The following is a 24,638-nucleotide window of genomic DNA, read 5'->3' on the forward strand; positions in this document are numbered from 1 at the left end:
CAAACTTTCCCCGCTGTGTATGCGGGAGAGAAGCTAGGAGGAACAAAAGGGTGCTTGAGGGAAACGTGTGCGAGGAAGTTTAACAATTGGTGCTTGCCGTGCCCTTGGGGAGCTCTGCAGGGGTCCAAAGCAGGCAGAGAACCCGCAATTATGAATTAGTCACCAAACTTAATCCCAAACTCAATTGTGAGTCTTGAAGGACAAGAAAGATAACTGAAGGTAATTTCAGTCTTTCAAAGAACTTATTGTTTTCATGTGGGGAAATCACATTTGTGACACCTTGTAACACAAATAAAAGGCAGATATTATTTTTAAAATAATCCACAGTACACTATTAATGATTATGCCTTTATTATCTGATGTGAGAGACAAATATTTCAAAATTCTGCTGGCGGTGGATGAGTCAGGTAGTATGTCAGCTGATATGGCTGTAGATCCATGAGGTGAACTTGTTAACCCTGGTGTAGACCCCTGGCAGGTTTGGTCGGCCACAGCCCGCCCCCCAGCTGACAATGCCTATGAGGAACCAGCGACCTCCGCCTGGTGCCTGACAGGACAGCGGGCCCCCTGAATCACCCTGAGACAAAAACAGCAATGCAGAAAAAAACATGTTAAACGTCCAATGCTTCAAATACTCTGGTCTAAATTTCAATTCTGGGGATTATGGCTGATGCAGACAGATGTGAGCTCACCCTGCAGGCGTCCCGCTCTCCAGAGGATACCCCAGCACACAGCATGCGGGATGAGACGGGTCCGTAGCTTTTCTTACATTCAGTCTGACTCATTATGGACACCTCTGCTTTCTGCAGCACTGATGGCAGCACTTTGTCTGCAAGGGCAGGATGTGGACACAAATCAAGCAACTAAAAGAAAAGTTTTTACACATAACTCCAACGTTTAAGGAGAACTACAGCAATAAAAGATTCAACTCTAATAGTGCTGCCTATGAGGAGCTCATCGAAGAGGTATGATGCAACAAAAGATGAATACAGAGAAATAGTTTAGTCGTGTTGGGAAAAAGGTTAAAGTAATAAAAGCAATATTTCAAAAGGTTGTCCATGGCAGTTTATAAGACACACATGATGCAGTAAAATTCATTGTGTGTATGTGTCATGTTCTAGTAAAATGGTCTTGCATGACTTAATGTTAAGTTCATGAGTGAGATTTAGGCAACTAGTGCAATGTTAGTTGATGTCATTGGAGCAAAGATCATATAGAAAACAATATCTGGTGTTTCTTAAACATTGATTGTAAAGTATCCAAGTCAAAAGGTTAAAAGTTATATCAATGTATAAAATTCAAAGAGCCAATCTGAGTAACTGCTCACCCTCCTCAGAGCGGTATCCCCATCCGGTGACCCAGCAGCGGTGGCTGTGGGTGACAGTGTGGGACGGGGGAGGCAGGCACACAGGCTGCACCAGCGGGTTGAGGGATGCAGGCCAGGGCTTCTTCAGCTGCAGCAGAGCGATGTCGTAGTCAAACGTGTACGCGTTGTAATACTCATGCACCACAATCCGCTGGATCTCCGCCACATGTTTGGCACTGTTCTGTGTCAGCATGCCAAGGTGGGCACTCCAGTAACGCGGGTCAGACAGTCTGTAGGAGACAGAGATCAAGGAGACATTAAAGACATCACGGAGAGTGTAGATTACGCTGTCTTTGAGATAAACTCTTCGAGAAGTTAAAATGTCTTTACCATCAAATGTTAATACAGCAAATTCATAAATCGCATTTCAGAAAATTATTCATTGATGTCCATTAAAAAAGAAAAATACCACAGCCTAATAAGGTCAAACTTTGAGTGACCAATAATTAAAAAGTAAACACATTCATTTCATGTGTTTTATTTCCCGACTTTAATGCAATGATCAGATACAAATCAGATGTATGATTCAGTTATTTTAAAGGCTGTAATAAGACAACTATGTTCTTTTCTTGAACAGCTTGTCCTTATTGAAAAGGAAATTGAATAATATGTTAAATTGATTATTTTAGACATTGAGTCCTTATAATATAGCTATTACATTATTATTAGCAATTACATGGATTACTTAATCAAGTTAGATTCTCCAAAACAAATTAATATTTTTTTTCTTCTTTTTCTTTTTGTCAAACTTCGAAAAGGTAACACCATACGTTGTTTGCAAGGTCTGAATCCTATGACCTCATATTTAAAAAGTATCTCTCTGAAGGGTCACAAGCCAGAAATGACGAGAACAGCCAAATAGAAGTTGTTTTTCTGCGACTTGGAAAATGAAATGTAAGTATTTCAAGTTGAATCCAGAAGCCACTACACTCATCAATAAAACAAAAAAAAAGGATGTTGTTAAGCTGAGGTGGTACAGACTGACCTTTGCTTGCGGAAGCAGTGTGCTGCTGATATGAGCCAATCAGAGGAGAGGACAGAAGCGCCACAGTACAGGTTACCAGAGAAGTGGAGGCTGACCTGCCAAGGCCACTCCCCCTCCATAGAGTTATCTCCGCCCACAATACGCTCTGCTTGTTCAGATGAACCCACCTTCGTAACCACAAAGGGGCGACCACAGGCTGTGGATGACACATGGGTGGATTTTTATTTGTTTTTGGGTTATAATATACTGGATTTCGAAACACAGAGCATGTGTTTGTGTAAAAAAAGGTCCAAGTTAGCCTCTATTTGTGCTTATATGGATATGTTCTAAATACTGTGTATCTCTGTTGCATATATAAAAATATCCCAAATACTATAATTTTAAATCTTTATATGTGGGCAGTGTTACTGCATCTGTTTACTGCAGCCTTATTAAAAAGTAGGGCTCTGTGTGTGTGTGTGTGTGTGTGTGTGTGTGTGTTTGTGTGTGTGTGTGTGTGTGTATAAATCTGTGCATGCACAGTATCAGCAAATGATCAAAGACAGGCCTGTTCCTGTCGCCTTGAGTCCCCACTGTGATCAAATTAAAGCAAACATTAGAGCTCTTACAGCTGGGTCCCCTCAGCGCTGCAGGTCAGCAGGTTCGGAGCACACAGCCCAGTGGATTATGAAATGACTACAACTTTCTCATGGAGCCACATTAAGGACCTGGCAGTGAAGTGGCAGTTTAATCACCAAATACCTACTGTTCATTAAGAAACAGTTCAGGTGGGACCAAATGTGTGTGATTTTGTGTTGCATCAGCTGGTCAATAATTAAAAGAGTCAAATAATTAAGGTGATGTTTTTTTGTGTATTTAAAATGATGTAAATAAATCATTTTCTGTCAGGAGTACCATGTACAGAGGCTATAGTCCTACCAGTGTGTGACCCGGGTTCAACCTGTGGCTCTCTCAATTTTCATCTTACAGAGTGTACAGCAAGTCTTAAATATCTGTTTTGGACCATTGCATTGTACCAGATGATGATATAGATTAAATGTTATATCGTATTAAAAATCCATAACAATATTAGTGAAAGTGTTTTTATTTCCTCTCCGACTGCTTTGAAGGTTTTTAGGACTGAAAACTTCTCCCTCCAGTCCACAGAGCAGTCTCTTCTCATCCACGCCCAGTGATTGTTTGGCACACGGCATGGAGTCCCTTTTACAAACTTAACAAATTTGGAAAAAAACTTAGTTTTTAAGGCTGAATGGGTTGTGCAAAAGCATCAAGGTTGTCTTACCCTTTTTCATTTATTTTATGTGTAATGCAGGTCTTAAGTGCAATTTGGGTCATGTGGAATATATGTCGTTAACATGTGGATGGTTTTATTTTTAGTTTGTATTTATTGTTGGTACTGGGAATAGAGCTAAGTGAGTGCCGCTATTGAGTCCAAAACAAAGGGGGACCAAGGGGACAATAAAGTGTATTTTAATATATCGTATCCCATTGAATCGCATGAACTTCAACATGTTCATTTTGAGCTGTTCATTCAGAGGGCTCACCGCAGTCGGCCTCATCACTGCGGTCCTGACAGTCATTCACACCATCACACTTTGCGTTCTTCTTCAGGATGCAGGAGCCACTTTCGCACTGATATCTGATGGCAGAGCAAGTTGTTTCTGGACGATAAAAAAGGAAAACGAATGAATAAATGATTTATTGCTGGTTAAATGCCGACAGTGAATGTAATGTAAAAAAGAGTCAAATTCATACCATGAGTGCAGTTGATCTCATCTCTTCCATTGATGCAGTCTTTCTCTCCATTGCATACAAACAAAGGATGCAGAGGACTTTCGCCTGCACAGTTCTTCGTTGGCCTCGCTTTGAAAATATGCAACATTTTGTTTTTCAATGCACGACTACCTAAACAAGCAGTTTTGTGCAGCAGGTGAGAAGACTTACAACAGAAAACCTCGTCACTCTCATCCTGGCAGTCGTCCAGACCGTCACAGCGTCGGCTCTTCTCCACACACAGTCCTGTGGAGCACAGGAAGTGGCTCTCTGGACAGGCTGGGGAACACGTGAGTGGGGAAATAATTTTTTAAATACCGGTACATGTGAACTGATTCAGACAAAAAAAAAAGGTGCAAAAACACAAGTACATTTTTCCTGCTGTTTCCTGGGGTCTGATTTAGAAAAGCTTCTCTGATGAGGCTGTTTAACTTGTTCACATTGTTTGATAGATAGATACTTTATTGATCGAGAGGGAAATTCAAACTTGTTGTAATTTAACTCAGTATAAATGACAGCGTTCCAGCAATGTGTAATATAGCATGATAGAAATATCAGAATGAATATTTCCTATAAAAATATATAAAAATAAGAAGATTTTTTAGAGCCTACTGAAAAACAAAGTCATCCATACTGAAGTACACTGAAGCACACTTGATCCATTTCCTTAAATGTATTCTGGCAGTTGTAATGAGCCCCTCTCTGGCCCTGCTGTGCTTACGCTGGCTGATATTGTAGCTGCTGTAAGACGCCTGAAAAGGCTGAGCAGAGTTACGCGAGCTGCAGCGAAACTCCACCTCTGGACGGTGGTCAGCGACCCGAAACGTGGTTTGATGTCCCACATAGCTGCCACAGAAACTGTTGGAAGGAGAACAACCACTAGACAACCAACACAGGATGATGTTGTGTTATGAATAGGTAAAGGTTAATAAAAGCCACCATTTGATAAGAATGTACTGTAAGCTGAAGAAAACACGGTCTATGGAGATATTTGTAAAAAAAAAAAAAAAATCTAATTGTATAAAGCGGTTGTAGCAACATACATGATATCATTGATCTTCCACCAGCCCTGGTCACAGGCCTTCATGTTCTTTGGTTTCAGTACATAGTTTTCAAAGTGTAACGCAACTCCTAAATCCCTGTTAGGGGTCTGGAAAAAAAAAATCAAAGCAGAACACGGATCAATAAAAGCTTTTTTTTGGACAGCAGTCACAGTAACAAAAAGTCACCCGTAGTTTGAGGTGTCATGTAAGTGTGCATGTGTTCTACCTTAAACTTCCAGGTGCAGGCACACTGAGGGGGCAAAAGGCTGGGGTAGAAGGGGCTGTAGATCTGCCCTGAGGTTTCAGGTTTTAACTGGGTCTCAATATGAGACATACAAACTGAGAGAGACAGAGATGGAATTTAACATTAACCCCCAGACAAAAGGGATCCAAAGACGATCACTCAACAAGAGAGAGTCTAAAACATCTTTCTAATAAGCATCCACATATTATTCATTTCTTGTTTATTTGCTTTTATCCATTCTTTGGCCGTTGTTAAAATGTAACCTGAAAGGGAAAATTCCTTTGATTCCAGACAAATTAAATCTCTGTGGATATGAATAAAAAGCTAAAAAAAAAAAAAAGGTTGGGAACCACTCCATATAAAATAACGAGGTAAATGTGGCATACTTTCCCCAGCAATGGCCTCAAAGTGTCCCCTGAAGCTCTTGTTGCCGTTAGTCATCCTGAAGGACAGCAGCATGACATTAGAGGTAGACACCAGGGAGAATGAGCTGGACACCGGCTCACACATCCTTAAAAAAAAAGAGATCACCTTCAATAGATGCATAGTCTGATCTCATAAGGAGAGAAATCAGCTGCAGGCTCACCTGTGCAGAATGCGCCCTCTCATGGGCAGCAGAGCATCGTACACAGTCAGAGCGTCATTCACACAGTCACTGGGCTCGATGTGGAACACGGAGACGGTCAGACGGATCAGAGAGCCGGGGACAGCCGTGAGCTTTACATGGCAGGTCACACCGCCCCATGAGGGGAAGACGTTTAAAGGGACACTTGACCCAGGAAGGTTGGCATACAGCTTATCTACACACTGTGAGCCTGGAAGAAGAGCCAACTAACTTTAAGACACAAAATATGCCATACAGTGTAGATTTGAAATTCAAGCTCTATCACCTACCTGCTCCATTTGATGAATAATCTGATCTCTGAACAGCTGCATGAAGACACAATAATCAATCTCTGCAAACACAAGAAAAATAAGGGTGCATGTTTGTACACTCAGACGCACCATTAATAAGGATGGAGTCTATGTCAACTGGGAGACCCAGCAGATAGCCTACAGAGGACCTGTTCTTCATGCTGGTGTGGACTGAGTCTCTAAATATGGCTCCCACACACTCCTCACACACTGCCGGGCTCTTTAGCTGAGGGACTACGAACACCATCCAGAAATGAACCAGCACACCGCCTTTGTTGTTGTTACTGTGTGAATGAAAACAGTGATTTTTGTGTGGTGATTTTTTAATCTGAATTCAAAAGCACAAACCAAATCAAAATATCAGCTCGTTTTGCTTTCTTACAAATATGGTCTACAGAGTCCCTGTACCTGAGGTCTGAAATGACAGCCTGCTTGTAGAGTCTGGCCACTGAAGACATCTTGTACACATTGCTCACCTGCAACAGCAGACACCTGCAATTAACACTAAGACTTCCTTAGATCTCTGTCAGAGGGGATCATCCTGTGAATAACAGGGTAACACAGATGCGTACCACGTGCTGGATATTGTTTGCCATGGATACAAACTCATGGGACTCTGCCTGGCGGTACTCAGGGATGAACTCCACATCGGCAACACGGAACATCCCAGCAAAGTACACTCCACTGTTGCTTTCTCTGCGGACTAAGGAAATCATGACAAAATGTAAAGTTTAACTTATAGTTACAATTTAATCTAGATATACAGTATATTAGTTGCAAAAACATTAGATTCTAGCAGATGTACAAAGAATGTAATAATGCATTAAACTGGGGGGGGGGGGGGGGTTATTAGCTTTGGGAACATGTTTGTAAAGATATACATTGTTGCATTACAATAAAAGAACCAGTCACTTACATATGAAGACCCACAGCAGTGACCACATGACCACCACCACCACAAACACCACGCCCGCGATGATGATTGCAAGGTGTGGGATGTTCAGCAGACGGATCCAAAGCCTTTGGAGCCCCTTTGGTTTCCGTCGAGTCTTCCTGTACATCCTGCGGAGCATTTGAAGAGTGTGGTCCACTGTGGCCACCTCCACAGACACATCTGCAATCTACAGCCACAAAGGGGGGGGGGAGAGAGAGCGGGGTCACATACACACTCTAATGCCATCATGGTAGCTGGAAATTTTAGATGCCGTTTTTACAATGCCACTTCAATTTGTGTGTTTTGTTTTGTTTTTTTTAAAATGGATATGGTTAATGATGCTGAAATGGTATAAAAAGCACAAATAAGTATGACACTTTCGATCCAACACAATTATTGAGCCCTCAGGATTCAGAGTTGGGGCTAAAGGGGACGAAAGAGGATCATAAGAAAGCTGAACCCTGTTGAGACTATTCCCCTCATATCACTGTATCTGATCCAGGTCAGCTAAATATCAGTACAGTAGACTAAATGACATGCTAATCCATCCTAAATGCATATAGTAATGTGCAAGCGTTTCCAATTGTACACATTTTCATAGATGCTTAAAAGGAACGTCAATATTCAAAGGAAAAATGTAACATGTAGCAGATCTGCCACCAGTGATCTGTATTGATAATGGCCCCCATAAGTGGTAACTGGAGCTTATGGAGGCTAATGCCTGACAACCAGCAAAAGTAACTCCATAGCATACAACGCTCTGCACTCATTGAGTTACCCAATGCACATATATTATTCATTCAGTGTCATCCCATACTGTGCAAGCGTCACTTAATCCATCACAAGTTAGCGGGGGTTTAAGATTCCCACGGGAAAAAATGTTTAACCGACATTTAATAAAGTAACATGACAAAAAAAAAGTGTAATTTAATTTTGTTCAATTCAATCTTCAGGGTTTAATCCTGAGAGAAATCTATAATCCTGATTAAGAAGTGACAGTAGGATTTCAAATTTGACCTTAAAATCAACAAATCTAACACTGAACACTCCATGTTGACGATGTACTCACACTGGCAGCATCCTGTTGAGAAGAATCATCATTATCTCCCCTCGTTGGCTTGTTCTCCTCGCTTTCTGTGCCCATGACAAAGGCATCTCTTCAAACATCTATCATCTATTTCCTGTTTTGTGATTTTTAAGATCCATTCCCTTTAGAAGAAAAACTGCCGCGCAAAAACATCAGGAGACACACAAACGGTGTGAAGCCACCCAGCAAAGCGTTTAGATGCACAGCCGAGGGGACAGGTGTGTGAAACCAGATCCTTCAGCAGGGAACGGGTAGACTGTGATGGTAATGTTCCTCCTCCAGTGCTTTAGCTAATGTTTCATTCATTGACTTCTATCATCATTGCCTTATATTCATGGACTTCATATAAAGATACATTCTCTCCTCCTTTTTAAATATAAAATCACCTTTTTCATGCACACAGAAGCAGAACTATTTTGAAGTAACAACATTTTGGTTCTGTTTGTTTGTACAAGAGTTTATTTACAGGGTTAACAGGGAAGGTGAGTGTCAGTTAATTTGTTCTCTAACCGTTTTGTGCTCAGAGTTGACAGACTCGCAGCAAAAAGGGTCCAGCCTTTGACAAATAACTAAAACCATGTTCGTCGATGTAAAAGTGGAATATACATCTTTGTCATAATTAACATAAAAATAACTTTTCAGCTGGAACAAAGAGGGTGTGAGTCTCTTGGGTGAGCAGCATCTTTAACACACCAACAAAAGGGACAGTCAGTACATTAACACTTCAGTCATGCCTCTTTGAAAGTGAAGGCACTATACTTCAAAAAACAACAAAAACAGACACACAAGAAAAGACACGAGGCACAGAAACAAAACATTCACAGGCATGGAAATACACGTGAAAAACAAAGTGTTCTTTGAGTCTTCAGGACTGTTTGGAGGTGCTCTGAACATGCACAAGGGAAAGAAAAGAAGATGAGGGAGCACCGCCTCATTTTCTGAAAAAGGCGTTGCGTGTGATGCTGTACAACAGGTGATAAGGCTTTCGTTTTGGGGGCTCCGCCAGTGAAAAGACCTGCTGCTGAGGCACGCTGGTTGGAATGGTGATGTGACGCTGGTGAAGTGGGTGGAGGTTTTGGTGATGTGGTGGAACAGAAGTAGAGTAACCAATGGCTAAAAGGTAAACAGGCAAAACAAAACAAATAAATATAAAAAGTCAAAATTAAGAAACAAACGTAATCAAATCTAAATAAGGAGCTGCGTAACAGCCTGAGCTAAATAGTTCCTTACTTTTGTTCTTCCCCTGTTTGGCTCTTCTCGCATTAACAATGGCCTGTTTTCTTTGCTCCTCACTGATCTCCATGCCTGTCAGAGAACACACACAAAGGCACCTTCAGGTCAAAATATGCACGAACTCCCACGTTTTCCAACATTTTACCCTGTTCACCTTTATTTGACATTATCCCACAGTAGAAGCTTTGCGTAATGAGTGAGAGGAATCCCACACGACTCACCCATTTCTTGGTCTTCCTTGACTCTGTGTCTCTCCTTTGCAAATGCCTCCAACCACCTCTGCTTGTCATCAGCCTTCCTGCAGCACAGCACACACACAAACTCCAGAGTGGATGCGTTGCGTAGCCGCATAGCGTTTCTCAGGGACAGGCCCAGGTCTGGGTCCCGCCCATCAGGCATATCCACCACCTCGGTCTGGTCCATATCCAGCCGTCCACGGTAGTGGAGCAGGTCTCTGCGCAGGACGTCTTTCTTACAGAAGACCAACTGGTGGTCAAACAAGAAGAAGCTGCGCTGTTGCATTTTTCCTTGTCTGACAACTCGGGTCAGCTCACCTGAGTGGATCAGATCTGAGCTGCGCTCCAACACATTGGATCCCTGGAGCAACACAGATGTGATTGATTTGTTTAATTTAATACTTAACATAAGGTTGGCTTTCATATGCACAAGCTAGTTTTTAATAGCTAATAATAAACTTAAAAGAAGATTTTTCATCTTCACCTCCCAGTGTAGAATGGCCACCTGCCAGTGTGCGATTGTGTCGATGCTCTCAAGTCGTCTCTTCCTCTCGTTGATCAAACTCGCCACATTCTTCATTGCCTCATATGCTTCACTCACTCCACTGTAGTCACTGCGATTAATCAGGGAAAGGACAAAATGAGAAAAGGGTTCATGGGGAAACAAGTAATCAAACCTCTGGGGCCACTAAGGTTTTCTTCCCTTCAAGGCTTTATATGCGATTTTTTTGATCCAGCAGATGTCGCCCTTGAGCACTAGCATGAAACCAAAAACAATTGCATTGTTGTGTTAGAATGTTAATGCTAGCAATCTTTATTATGCTCGTATCTTCACACTGCAGGTAAATTTACCCGAAATGAGCGTGATCTAGAAACACAGTTAATCAGTGAGTACAGTACGTTATTCTTCTTTTCTCTAGTCCCTCAATTAAACAACTTTTATACAAGAGGGGAGGAGTCAGCCGGCCGTCCCAACAATGTCAACAAACTGAAAATATGACTCTGAAAACATCACAGACAGCGGGACTCGGGTGTTACACCCATTGTAGACAGTCATGACTCAGAGTTATTTTCAGAGGACATACTTGATTTCTATTATATTTAAGTGTAAAAAAAATCACATACAAAGCCTTTAAATGTTTATTAACATAGTCAACTTAAGTCCAGACAAGCGAATGACTGATCAACAAAGTCATAGTTATTGGGCTGATTAATGTAAGCTGAAATTAGGCAATATTTATCATTCTGTAAGTAATATCCTGATTATGGATTCATTGTGATGCCCACAATTAGCTACGCTACAACGACAAGTGCTTCATGGAGTCAAGGTTTTGTTTTCATATGGTGATCTGGAAAAATATACGGCTGTACAGTCATAGCAACAACAACATTATTACAACAGTAATGTAGATGGCTATGACCCACATGATGTTTATTATTTTATAAACTGGATGTGTGAGTGCAGGCTGGTTTCAAATGCAGTTGTAAGCCATAAAGGTTGTGTTGTTTTTATGTCTATTGGAGGCAAAAAATATCCTTAAAATTAGAAAGTGATGCAATATATTAAAGATTGATATAATAAGTATCATGACGCGAGTAATTCATGAGGAGTACCTGTGGTCTTTGGGGGTGTACTTCAGCAGTTCTCCCAGCTGTAGAGGGTATTTGCAGATCTTTTGGACGGGTGTGAGCAAGAAACCAGCGATGGAAATGTCAATCATCTGCTGGAGAAGCCTGCAGGCCTCAAAGAAATGCTTGTATTTTCCTGACTTCATGAGACGCTGCAGCTCAGCAGAGGCTGCTGGGTGAGTGTTACAGTAGTCCGAATAGATGGAGAAGCCCTCTCCCTTAGATGATAAGAGAACATTCAATGAAATCAAGTTAGCTGAGCTACTATATGTGTAAATAAATGGGTTACACATTGATTAAGTGAATCTCAGAGTGGTTTGTGTGCATTCATCACCTGCAATAGAAAGCAGGCTCCTATTTCACTGAGATGTGGTTGCCCTTTGTTGTACTTCTTCTCCAGATCTTTCAGAAACTGCCTCTGAAACCCGTAGATGTCCTCTATGTTACTGAAGATGGTATTCAGCTGCAGCTCAGTGAACATGTCTGGGTGTTTGCGGCACTGACGGATGTAACCCTTGAAAGATATACAAAGCAGCATGTTGACATGGAGAACGGAAGAAGTTCAAATACTGGCCAACAGACGGTGCTGGTGGGTGAATCTATTCATTTTGAGATAAGATACTTTATGTTTTAGTCCCTTAATTCTGAATCACAAAATTGACTCTACACTCTATAAAGTTTTAAACTTAAAAGACAGATAAGACAAAAGCATCAAAGAAAAACCAGATGTTCAGGCATGTACCTCACAGATGTCCTTCAGGTGCTTAATGTAGATGCGTTCAGTATTCATGATTTCTTGAACCACATTGGTTCTCATCTGCTCCTTGTGCTGCGTGCTGTGCGTGTCTCTGGGAGCTGGGTCTTCTGGGTCTGCTACACTCTCCACACTCTCTGCACTTGAGTCCTCTTGGTTCACTCGCACCTGAAACACATCCAACACACACAATGACCTTCTGAACAGCACTGAAGGGATTTCAAGTCAGGATCACTTTAATAAATCATGACATATTTGCGTGATTTGACAAATACAAACAAGCAAAAAGGGGCATAGTTACAAAAGGGAGAACAATAACTACTTAAGTTACAAAAGACTACTCCATATCACTATGGTAACAACATGTGCAGGTTTAACCAGCTCCTGTTCTGCAACATTGATTCAGCGTCACGCAATTACACAGCAGACGCCCATCTGCCAATCAAGTAACCTCACCATAGTTTCCACCGCATGCCTAATTAAGATTCAACTGTCAATCAGCTGTGGTTGCTACAGAAACCAATTGAACCTCTGAGGTTTGAACTCTTCCACAAACAGCACCATGAGTAGGTTTGTTTGGAGCTGACCCAGTTGGGTAAGTCTTTTCTGTTCTGCCTGAGAGCAAACATGAGTCGGACACACAGGTCAGGAAGTCCACTTACCCTCACAAAGCTGGAGGGGAACCAGGCCTCCCTGTCAGCGCCCCTGCCCCACCACCAGTCCTTGTGCGAGGCATCCAGGACACGGATAACGTCTCCAGCTTTGAAGGCCAGTTCCTGCTCCTCCATGGTCACATGGTCCCAGAGAGCCTCAGCGTACACTGTGTGTCCAGAGCTTATCCACTGAGAACACACACACACGCACACCAACAGGATAAATATACAATTACATGCTGGATGAGCCCATGTCTTACATGTTAGATTATGTCTAGACTTGGGGCACAGAGGCGGTTGTGAATTCTGTTGAACTGCTGCCAAACATCTTGAAGCCACACACATGAAAACATTTTACATGGCTGTGTAAGAACCAAGCATGGAAAAAGAGAAATGTTGCATCATAAATTAGACACACATTCTTGGAGAAGATGTCAACGAGTGTTGCAACGTGACAATTTCCCCCCCAACAGCCTTACCTCATTGAGCACAGAGAGCTCCACCCCCAGCTGGAGGTAGGGTGTGCCATCAGTGAGCTCATCAAAGCTGCCCTCCTCCTCCTCACTCACACTGTCATCAAGAGTTGCTGAGCACCCCGACATGCCATCTTCAACACATACACAGAGGTTAAAAACCAAGATTTTAACAATCCAGAAAACAAATCACAGATGCAGGTACGCCTGGCTCCACACCAGCATTTTCTTCCAACACACTTATTGACATTCCCAGACTCAGCTTTTCCCACAGACTAAAATATGGGAACAACAACAACCCCGGTTCTCACCGCTGAGCACTCTGTGGAGCTTACGCCGTCCGACGCGGTCCAGCCCGATGGGGGTGCTCTGGGAGAGGGTGGAGGGGCGGAACCTGGCTGATACTGCTCTGTAGGGGGGTACCTGGTGGGAGGGGATGGGTGGCCGTGACATGGGTGGCTACAGAGAGGACAAGAAAAACATTCAGGCATTTAAAAAGAGCAAACTTTCTCAGGCTTTCAACTCTTGATGACTTAATATCACTTATTAGAAATAAAACAGACCGAAAACACTAATCCCCAAGAACTTGATCAACTGTTTTGAAAAATGAAGAGATGCAACTAAATGAACCTGGTCTGAATAGTACAGGAAATTGGATAGGAGTACATGAGTAATTAAATGCTGGAGGGGGTCAGATGTGGGGTTAATTCTGGCTACATGTTAAATTGAAGTTATAATATAGCACAATATTAATGATTGTATATTTTCCATATCCTGATTGTATTTTGTGTTAAGGGATGCTGTCATATATTCTGTATAAATGTATTCTGTACTATGCTTTAACCATGAAATGCTGCTGCCCTGTTATACTACATTTCCGTTTATAAGTCATGCATTCCTTTTTTTTTTCCTATCCAAATGCTTTGTATTTATTTTTTGTAAAAGTATTTATTGTCAATGTTGAACAGCAAAAAATATATTTGTGGCAATGTAAAATATTTTATTGACAGCTGTAATACCAGTTACATTTGCTTATCTATAGTTTGAATTCTACCTTGAGAGATTTATACTAAAGTAAATATTAACAAATTTAAATTAGGATGTTTGCCCACATTAAAAAGCTTTTTATTTCTTTGAGAGTCATTACAACTGACAACATAAAAATTATATGAATCCTGAAGTCATGATACAGTGATATGTTTTTAGGCAGTTATACCTTGGAAAGCTCATAATTTTTACTTACAGAAGGACGGCGGCCATCTTTCTCCTCAGCATCAGGACAAAACACATCCACAACTCCTATCACAGAGATTGGCCGCTGCTTACTCCCTTGTATGTCTCCATTTGACATGCTGCAGCTCTCAAGGCTTTCTCCATTCCCGTAGACGTTATCACCATTGCAGTCTTTATGCAAAGATGTTTTTGCTGTCCTATCCTCAGAACACAACTCGGCCACTTCCTCAGGAATGGAATGCTTCCTGGAAACGAGCTGTGCGTAATCAGAGATGGGCCGAGGTCTAGGGCGCCCATTCCTTCTCCTGGGCTTGACGGAGGATGTTTCTGTTGAGTCTGGTGAAGCGTCTGTTGGTGATGTTGGAGACTCTGAGAGGCATGTTGGAGAGATAGGAGGAGGAGTGCTGCTGGTTGCTGGTGAGGTATCCTCTGTTTGGAGAGATGATTCTGACTGTTGTGTTTCTGTTGACATCTATGGATCAGAGAGAAAAAAAAACTCGTCAAGATGAAGATATTGACTGTCCTGTGTTTGATGACCTGCAGTTAATATTGATTACCAGTAAGAACATAACATCTGCTGGGAACATCTGTTAATCCGAAACAGAGAAAAACTACACTGCAATTCATAAAAGTTCAAATTAGGAACACATTTCTTTGTTGAATCTCAAGTTAACACCATAAGAATCAGTGTTTAATCATTTCAATGAACTTGATCAGGATTCTCATGAGCAACTTGATTTACTGGTCCGAGTATTAGACTATGCACAGGGATTGGCTCCACAAATTGAACAAAATAAAACCCCCCGAACATATCAATGTCAAACAAAGACAAACTAAAACAGCACTAATATTCCACAATGAAATGTCATAATACTACATTTACGTCTGAATGTATTGTAAGTGCAACAGGCAAGTAGTTTGAATGGTTACTCATTTGGAAATTGTTGTTTTAAGTCTGTTAGTCAGCCTGAGACTTCGAACCTCACCTCTTGGTTTTCTCGATCGTGTTCCGGTCCTCGGCATATACATTGGAAAGGCACACAGTGGACTAGCACCATTATGAAAAAACACTCAAAAAACGTAGACCGGCCTGGGTCCAAGCCCAACCTCCTTTTTTTACTTGAGGCCAGTAAAAGCCACTCGATTTCTCAAGTAAACAAATCTGATTTTTAACGTTCATTAAAAAGGTAAAACAATGCTCTCGAACAAAACACATGTCCCTGCTTATGGTCCTGTCTGCATGTTACTTGCTGTCCCAGGCCCAGTGTTCATGGTGCTGGACTTTGACCCACCGTGCTTCAGCTTCAGTGGAGAGGGGCAGACGTGAGGTGGGGACTCATAGCTGACTTTCTACATCAGCAGGACTATGGAGCTGTTTTGCGCAAGGGCAACTAATCATAAACAAAGCCTAATCATTAACTCTGCTCCTTCAGCGTGCTTGGAAGGACAGAGCAGCTGGCTTTAGCATGTGACCTCACTACAGCAGAAATCAGTTTATCAAGCACAACTGACAGGAAAGAACAGTGAGGAACGTTTATGCCTACGTTGTTATTTGTTTGGCATTGAAGAAGACTTTGGACACACACTTACAGATCTACCCTGCTGTAATGTGTGCTTCTTTAACACTAGTAGTTATTTTGGTGGGTTAGAATCATGCCAGATTCAAAGCTCACTTCATAGCTTCACTTCCTCAGACAAGGGTCAATGCCATTCAGCTAGAAGATTGGCAATCCAATAATGATCATGCCATTCTAAGATTAAAAGGAACACATTCAACCTTTTCTGTCTGTCAGTGCTTGCTTCGTTTCTGAAGATTTACAGAAACTCTGTTATCTAATGATTCCCAATCCCATGTTTCTGTCAATGATAAAGGTGCAACTGATGTGTGATCATGTGAGACTTTTTGCTGCTTTCAGATCTTTAAGCTGCAGTATTTGTCAGCAGTAATCAGACACACTAGTAGCACAAAGATAACAAGGCTAGCTTGATGTCATCATTATTGTTATACACATGTCTCCCGTTTCATGTGAGAGAAACAGGTGCTGCCGACAGCTAACAGAAACATAACTATGTAAAGTTTTAGCCAAGGCAGTTGAATTATTCAACATAAGAGCCCTCTTTTTCTTAAAGCACCTGTAAGCATCTTATGTTGCGTGATAATATGGGCGGCTGCTGAGGATAAAGTGGTATGTCTCATCTCTTTGCTGATCATGTCTGTACATGTGTGTGAAGACTTCTTTACAGAAAAATGTTGTCCTTACCCAATTTCCAACTCACTGCAAAAATGTTCCGGCAAATATGTAAACAATGCCTCTTTCTGCCAGTATGCTGTGTATTGTTTCCCAGGAATCTGACTCCATCACAGCAATGACAGGCAGTCAGAATAAATACCTAGATATGCATCTTCTATCTGGGGGTCTATTAAGCTTTTGTAGGTCACATGGAAGAATATGCATTCAACTGAAAGTGCTTAATAGCCAATTTAAAACTTTTACAGTAGCTTTATCACACATCTTTTCTTTTTTTTTTTTACCTTGTTTGGTATCTCTTCTACCTCAGTCTCTTCATGACCTTGTGATGGCTCTTCTTGGTTCAGTGGAGATGAATCATATTCTGCAGTCTTTTTAAAATCACTTGTTGTGGCCTCACTCAGTGATTCGTAATGAGCAAAGAAACCAGGTGAGGTCTGCTCTGTCTCCACAGGAATCGGGCTGATGAGGACCTGGTGCTGCTGTAGGCCAACATCAGGCTGTGAATAAACTATAGAGTTGTGTCCGGCAGACAGGACCCTGGCTCTGATGGGCGAGGGCCGCCGCTGTCGCTCACTGGTTGTTAGGCAAGGCACACGGCGGGAGTAGTCGTCATGGAGACGGCTCAGGGGGGACATGAGCGAAGGAGAGGTGTTGCTTGGGGACGGACTTCGCCTCTGTCTGACAGTCACATCAGTCATGCTTCCTACTGGCTTTAGCATCGGTCCCTTGGTCTTTACAGGGATCTTTCTCCCAGCGTGGCCACGGAGGTCCACTGAGGATGCACTGGCTGTCCTCTGGATGCTTGGTGCCTCATTTGATTGGCAAGTTCTCTGGGGTTCTTCCTGAGAAGATTGAGGTCCTGGGGCTGCTGCCTTGCGCCTGAAAGGTGCCTTAAATATGTGAAGATTTTCAGCGCTTTTGCTCAGTCTGCTCAGCACCTTTACGTTTGTGTTCAGATTCATGATCCTTGTTTGAGAATTGGTCTTTGATGTCTGATCTGGTTTCTGGCTGTCTGGGACTTCATTTGTGCTTCTTCCTGTAAGTCTCCCATTCCCCGTGTCAAATAAAGAGATGCGTCCTGCTCCATATGCTCTCCTGATACTCCTTGAAAATCGTGCATTGCGTGAGAGACCATCTCCTTCATCAGTTTCCTCATCGTCATAGTCCTCAATATCTGATCCACATTGGCACATCACTGACAACTTTTGGCCAGAATGACCTCCGTTAGACAAACTGTTTCCTCCTGCAAACTTTAAATGATTTGTTGCATCATCTAGACCAGGGCCAACATTGGCTACAACCATGCCATTAGTCATTTCCTGATTTGAATATGGGATTTGATCTCCCTCTTGGCTGATTGTCCCTCTACTCTGTATACCCTGTAGCACAGAGGACCGGAGCTTTTTAAAGGAGTCCACAACACCGAGTCCTGAAAGACCTGACCAGGATTGGGGGGCAGAGTCGCTGCCACTGTTGTTAGATGAGGTGGGACTGTCAGTGGCTGTACTGTGAGCATTGATGGGACCTTTCCTGGAGTTAGAAAAAAGCCTCATAATTCTTGCGGAGTAAGGCTTTCCCTCAGGCTGACCTATAACAGGGTTGGACCAGGCAGAGGAGTTTATTTGGTTTAATTTGTTTTCATCAGGACCTGCAGTCACTGGCTGAACTTGGGCGCCACACCCAGACAGCAGATATGGTACCTCACTTCTATCAGCTTGAGTGTGGAATGGGTATATATCACTGTGTGGTCGACTTCGGATCAGCGGGTCAGCTTTAGAGTTTTGGAGGATCGGGAGAGGGTCCTCACTTGTGGACAAGATCCTGTCCTTCTGTTCTGCCTGCAAAACACAACAGAGTTTAAATGTAGGGATTTTAGGAAGTTATTTACAGTACTATTTTCTCAGGAAAAGGTTATGCACAAAGCATAATAATGACATACAGTATGCCAATGAAGATGGGAGGACATGTATGGACTATTGTGTGTTTACAGAACAGTGTCCTGTTGTATGTTAATGAGAAAGACTAAATTATATATTAAGACACAGACTAACAGAAAGACATAACCATTGTGCACAATGTCCAGAGTAGTGAGACATCTGTCACTGAAAGCACTCTGCGCATTTGTCCTTGGTGCTGTATTTCATTGTCCAAGGAGAGCTGAGGCCCTGGTTGGGGCGGTGTTGTGCTATGTTCAACTTAATGGGAGTGTGTGTGTGACTCAGGGCACTGGCTAATGCAGCTGAGCCTTTGAAGTGGGGCTTTGTGAGCGTGACTAAGCAATAAAATTTGCTAATCCATTGTGATTAATGAAATAAATTGCCCAGTTTCCCCCCAAATTGCGTAGATGAGGTGATGTTCAGGGGGAGGGTTGTGTGGTCTTCAAATCAGTGAGATAATCTAACATGCTCTATCGTAATACACAGCGAGTCCTGATTGTTTTTCAGAAGAGAATTCATACCAGTAAACCCATTTCACAAAAGGTAACAGTTTGATGTAATAGTAGAAAACTAAAAATATAACTAATAATGTTAACAATGCTTTTCTATTTCAGAAAAGTCAAACTTTTTCTTCGTGGAACAATTTTGACTGATGTTTAAAAAGCTCTTAGATGATAGGTCAGGATTTCTCTATGGCTTGGTACTTTATAGATAAATAGATAGATAGAATCTTTATTATCATTGTATACAAGGACACAACAAAACTTCGTTAGCAGCAATCCTAAACAGCAGCGTTTACAAAAAAAACAACAACAAAAAAATATTTGTGGTGATATGAAAGAGAAATATGCAAAAAGTGGCCAGAGCAATTGCTGTTCAGTGAATGAATGATAATAATAAATAAATAGACAGTTGTGGTGACTGAAAGAATATATACAGTTATTATTTTTGCAGTGACTGATTAGGTAAACAAATATATATAGAAAGATATAGTGCAAATAACTGAAGTTATAGTGCAGTGACAGAGTATATACAGTTATTATTGTGCAGTGACTGGATGAGTAAATAAACAGTTTTAGTGCAATGAATGAATAAATAAATAAACAGTTAAAGTTAAAGTGCAGTGACTGAGTAAATAAATAGACAATTACAAAGCAGTGAATTACAAAGTTATTGCACAAGTAATATCGAACAGTTATCAGTGGTTAGGTAATTAGTATAAGTTCAATTATGAAATGACAAAGCCATTAAAACTACAGTCCCATTGGGGCATTTTTTTTTTACTTTGTCCTGAAGATAACAACACATTTCTAGCTGTCATGTACATAGGGCTACATACGTATTTTCTTAATTCCCCTGCATCCAGACAAATTAAATCTAGAATAGTTTAGCTAATCAGTTACTTTACAAAATATTTAACATACTATGTTCTGATCTGATCTTATTTTATGTCTTGAGAACAAACATCCACCCAGGTTTTGTTTGTTGGAATAATAATACAGTAGCACTGCATCAATGCTTACTTTTTAATGTTCCTGAATGATTTATCGCAGTTACATTTTGTATTTTTCAGGTATTGTAAATCAACTGTTGTCATTTTGCAGCAACCAATTTTTAAGCTCTGAAGGCAGTGTTGCTTCCACTGAATCCTTTGTTGACATGTAGGGAGTTGCAGGGATCCTGGAACGCTACCATGCCTCCCGTCCCTGTGCCTGTTCAGCAGCAGATGGGCTTTCTCAATCAAACTCTCTGTGGAATCTGCTGTCACTTCAACCAGCTCGCTCCATCACACCGAGCACTTATGTAAACACAGAGCCGCCGCTGCCAAGCACCACTGCTGACAGACAGTAAACACCCCTCGTGAACAATGTGCTGCTTTCAAAGCTAAGCTGAATTGTCTTCTTGTACTTTCTCCTCCTCAGTTGCAGAGGAATCACATTGTGTCGCAACTGGAAAATAGACGGGATCAATTGTTTTCTACAATCAAATGAGAAAGATCAGAGATGGGAAAGGAATGTCAGCTCGGGAAGCTTGTTTTTGTTTTACTCAAATCATGGCATCAGCCATTCTACCAACTGTGCTATCCTTCATCACCTTTCTGCCTTCTCTCTACACTTGGCGCCAAATGTCACGGGCCAGTTGGTGTTCACTAAGACTTGGCAGTGATGTTAGTCAGAACCAGATTGGAGCAGGTGGCGCTTGTGATATTTCACAAAAAATTACAGACCAAAAAATTGACAACTCATATGCAATAGACTGTATTCTGTAATAACTCAGATAGTATGTTAGATTATGTATATTTTCCTTTAAACGCCATATTATGTAATACCATATATTTAGAATATATACAATAAACTAATGTGCTAATGGACACAATTGTTTCACTGTTGAGTCAGTTAGTACACCAAACTTAACAGTTTCAGAAAAAAGTGAATGAGAACAGCAATTTTCCTTAATTATGAAACACTGCTCTGCTTTATACTTAAGGAGCTGTTTTTTTAACAACAAATAAACAGTACAGGAGATGAGATGAGATGAGAGAGATGGGAATATTGACACAATTCTCAAAATTCTCAAAAGTCTAGATAAAAAGATTGATAAATATAAGTTCTTGCATCTTTTCATTTCCATCAACTGAATAAAAATAAACTACATAAAAATGTTTTTAAAAAGGCGTCTATGACATCCATAACAACAGCTCTGCATAGTGCAACATCCAGACAAATACTACTTACGTTATGTTAATCTTATGCCCGACTGTCTGTCAATGCAGATCACTTTTACAAAGTTTAACTTTCCTTTATCAGCATTGCACTGCCCGCTCCAAGATCACTGCTGCTCTCATTCTTCCTCCTGCTTAACTGTGGAGGGAAACAGCGCTCTGGGGCCCTGGTCCAGACTTAATTAAGAGCTCAGGGAGGAGTCCCCTCCCAGACACACATACACACACACATGGGAGTACATGGGAGCCAGCTGGAGCCTGCCTCAGATTAGACTCCTGGAGAAGAGGATGAGCATGCACCCAGATATCAACATGTGTACAAGAGCTAAAAGAATTCGCTCCAAAAACACATGTGCAATTAGTTTGAGCATCCTTTCTAATAGTGCACGGCCCAAATCCGTGTGTGTGTGTGTGTGTGTGTGTGTGTGTGTGTGTGTGTGTGTGTGTGTGTGTGTGTGTGTGTGTGTGTGTGTGTGTGTGTGTGTGTGTGTGTGTGTGTGTGTGTGTGTGTGTGTGCGCACATGCACGCACAGAGCTGAGCAGGGAGGAAGCCACTTAAATCATAGACTCCCTTCCTGTTTGGCTAGAAATCCCAGGCGGTTATGTAAGGAGTCATAAATGCATAATGAGCGACCTCCTACCCATCGTTCACCTCTGCAAAGGTATGTCTTGCCAGAGGCGAGGATAAAACAAATTTGGCCAAAATGAACTGAGTAATAAATAGAAAGACCCCCAGACAGAAAAAGACAAGAGAGAGTAATGCAGTCATTTTCCATTCTCAGGCTTAACTGTGACGGACACAACCACCCTGCAGCAACACAACCATTCCTCTAAGCTGTTACTGAACTGCTCGTCAACTTGTATCCATGAATGAAAGCTGTGAGGAAACTTTCCTAAAGAGCTTCCATAATACACAACATATACTATTTTAAAGAACATATATGTGTGAAACTTAAGTGAACAGATTCTCATTACCTGAGACAAATTTCCCTGAGTTTTGTCTCTCAGGTGAATGTGTTACTGTATTTGGTCGGAAAAGCATCTGGCAAGATCAAGAAAACCTTGACATTGGTCAAGACACTGAGTGCATGCATTCATGTAGTGTGTATGTTTATGAATGTGTAGTTTATTCCTCTTTCATCCAAGTAATAATCTGATTAAAAAAGCTTTACCAGTCTGTGTTTAGTGCTAGTTTCATCTACACATGATAGCCTAATCAGGGGGACAACTAGGCTATTCAGCACTGATGGAGAGTGACACCCAAAGCATCAAAGCCCACCAGGGCTAAAACTGCAGAGGATTACTTGGCCTCTGTGCACTCTACATTTCAAGGGTGTCAATTAAGAATTAAAGGCCAAAAATACCAACAACAAAAAAACAGTATCCATAGGAAACATGTCTCTCTTGTGTGGTAAACTTCAATAAACACAGATACAAAATAAACAGCAATCAAGTATTTTGTATTGATTTGAATGCAAATAAATCGGGCATGACCACATGTCCCATGATCAGGTGAGCAGACTTCAGCTCTTTTTCCTAGTTAAAGTGTCATATTTGTTTATGGCCTAGTTCCTCATTTTTTAATCCGGCAGAAAGAAGGAGACTAAGAGACGCCACGCCCCTTTCTATAGAGCGTGGGAAGTACAGGTACAGGCCAGACCAGGGAGTGTCCCCCACTCTCACATAAGGCAGCCACATACTCACCTGATCTGCTGTAGACTGTCATAGAGAGACAGACGGACAGAAATCGAACACCACACAGGGCACAAGGCTTAGTGAGGACAAAACAATACCGAGACGCAATGTCAACGGTCAACAGTGTTGCCTGACAGCTGTGCAGCAATAACCAAGAGGCTGCTGTATTCATCAAAAAAAACATTAAAACAGAGAGATTCTCTAGAGCTCAGTGTAGTAATATTACATCATCCAACACATCATTGCCACTCTTGTGCGGGATTGGAAGAACTGTTTTGTACAATATATCTCTGATTCAAATTTTTTATATCCCTCAATAAAGTAGAGGACTCTAACCAATAAATGATCCCGACTTTACACTTTAGCACCAAGTCCAGCTGGGCAGCTCTGAAAACAAGCCAAAGCACTTGTGAGTGAAGTCCTATAAGAAGACTAACTAAGAAAATGTTATGAATGAAAGGGAATCTGATACAAGGATTTATGAAAGGAGATTATACTGAGTACTTTTTTTTTTTTAAGCTCACAGAGGACTAAGGGCCAAACTGCTTATTTATTTCTGCATTCATTAACTTTCTTTTCGCCATAAAGCTCTTTGTAGTTGAATCCCCTCCTCCCCCCCCTCTCCCCTCCTTTACCCACTCCCCTGCCTGGCATCTCCCACATCACTATAACAACCCAGGCTGTAATGCACTACAATAACCCCCTCTGGTCCCGATTAAAACTGAGACTACAGGGGGGGGAATCACTGCAACTGTACTGTGACAAATGAACAACATCAATAAACTGAAATGCTTCCGATTTTAAGAGGTGGATTCATTGTGCAGTCAACAGAAAACTGTGTCTCACCTTGCTCATAGTCGCAGATGATGTCCTCCTGACCTTTTCTCACATCAACAGGGCAGCTGTGGCTCGTTGTTCAGCCATAGTGGGGTAAGTCTGGGTTCCTTTAAGGTCCAACAGGTTGCTGCCTTGCACTCTTCGTCTTCTCGCAAAAAAACATGTCGAGTACCGACCAAGTGCTCTGTCTCTGCTAACTAGTCAACCCCCGCAACATGTCGAGACAAACGAACCGGCGGACTCCTTAAAACTCACAGGGCTAGCACCTCAAGCTAATTCACGAGCTCACTCATCAAACTTCTGTATTGCGCAAGCTCCGCGGTTTTAAAATTTCGCTTTCGCAAACCGGGAAAACACTTGTGGTAGTCAAGCAAGGTGGCAACACAAGTACAGAATCGTCCAAAACCTTAGGAAGTCGCTCAAGAAAAGCTAAAAAATGTCGCTTTAGACCCCAGTTAAAAGAGGTCTTTCTTGGAGGAGTGAGCTTGGCGAGCATCCTTAATGCACTTGTTGCAGTGTTTGCAAGGGGCGGGGCCTCTAAAGGTTAGGATTGAGGTTTACTGGTTGACCGCAGCGTGGCCGTTCTACTGACAGCCAATCATAAGTAAGCAGATTGGTCGGTGACCGAAAGGCCCCG

General features: G+C 41.8%; 2 protein-coding genes across 4 annotated transcripts; both read right to left on the reverse strand.

Moving 5' to 3' along the window:
• Window positions 1-334: 334 nt before the first annotated feature.
• On the reverse strand, window positions 335-8,679 carry tmprss7 (transmembrane serine protease 7). 2 transcript variants are annotated; one of them, XM_020645500.3, is made up of 18 exons: window positions 8,330-8,679; window positions 7,243-7,447; window positions 6,899-7,029; window positions 6,735-6,802; window positions 6,417-6,610; window positions 6,306-6,341; window positions 5,998-6,226; window positions 5,798-5,922; window positions 5,394-5,506; window positions 5,168-5,274; window positions 4,846-4,982; window positions 4,296-4,403; window positions 4,107-4,214; window positions 3,896-4,012; window positions 2,352-2,547; window positions 1,328-1,596; window positions 693-829; window positions 335-577 (listed from the first exon to the last, which is right to left on the reverse strand). In XM_020645500.3, the coding sequence occupies exons 1-18, from the start codon at window positions 8,402-8,404 to the stop codon at window positions 416-418; spliced, it is 2,517 nt and encodes an 838-aa protein (XP_020501156.2). In that variant the 5' UTR covers window positions 8,405-8,679; the 3' UTR covers window positions 335-415. The 2 variants fall into 2 exon arrangements, with proteins under 2 accessions (XP_020501156.2, XP_065804779.1); XM_065948707.1 differs by having other exon boundaries at window positions 4,846-5,003.
• A 391-nt stretch (window positions 8,680-9,070) lies between these two features.
• Window positions 9,071-24,506, reverse strand: spata13 (spermatogenesis associated 13). 2 transcript variants are annotated; one of them, XM_020645453.3, is made up of 13 exons: window positions 24,011-24,506; window positions 17,092-18,648; window positions 14,569-15,030; window positions 13,637-13,784; window positions 13,332-13,459; window positions 12,862-13,041; window positions 12,188-12,367; window positions 11,780-11,959; window positions 11,431-11,663; window positions 10,301-10,430; window positions 9,802-10,177; window positions 9,578-9,652; window positions 9,071-9,460 (listed from the first exon to the last, which is right to left on the reverse strand). In XM_020645453.3, exons 1-13 carry the CDS (start codon window positions 24,017-24,019, stop codon window positions 9,279-9,281), a joined length of 3,840 nt encoding a protein of 1,279 aa, XP_020501109.2. In that variant the 5' UTR covers window positions 24,020-24,506; the 3' UTR covers window positions 9,071-9,278. The 2 variants fall into 2 exon arrangements, with proteins under 2 accessions (XP_020501109.2, XP_020501117.2); XM_020645461.3 differs by lacking the exons at window positions 17,092-18,648; window positions 24,011-24,506 and adding an exon at window positions 15,545-15,817.
• Window positions 24,507-24,638: the final 132 nt, after the last annotated feature.

This window comes from Labrus bergylta, chromosome 20, assembly GCF_963930695.1.
Source record: "Labrus bergylta chromosome 20, fLabBer1.1, whole genome shotgun sequence".
Classification (NCBI taxonomy): Eukaryota; Metazoa; Chordata; class Actinopteri; order Labriformes; family Labridae; genus Labrus; species Labrus bergylta.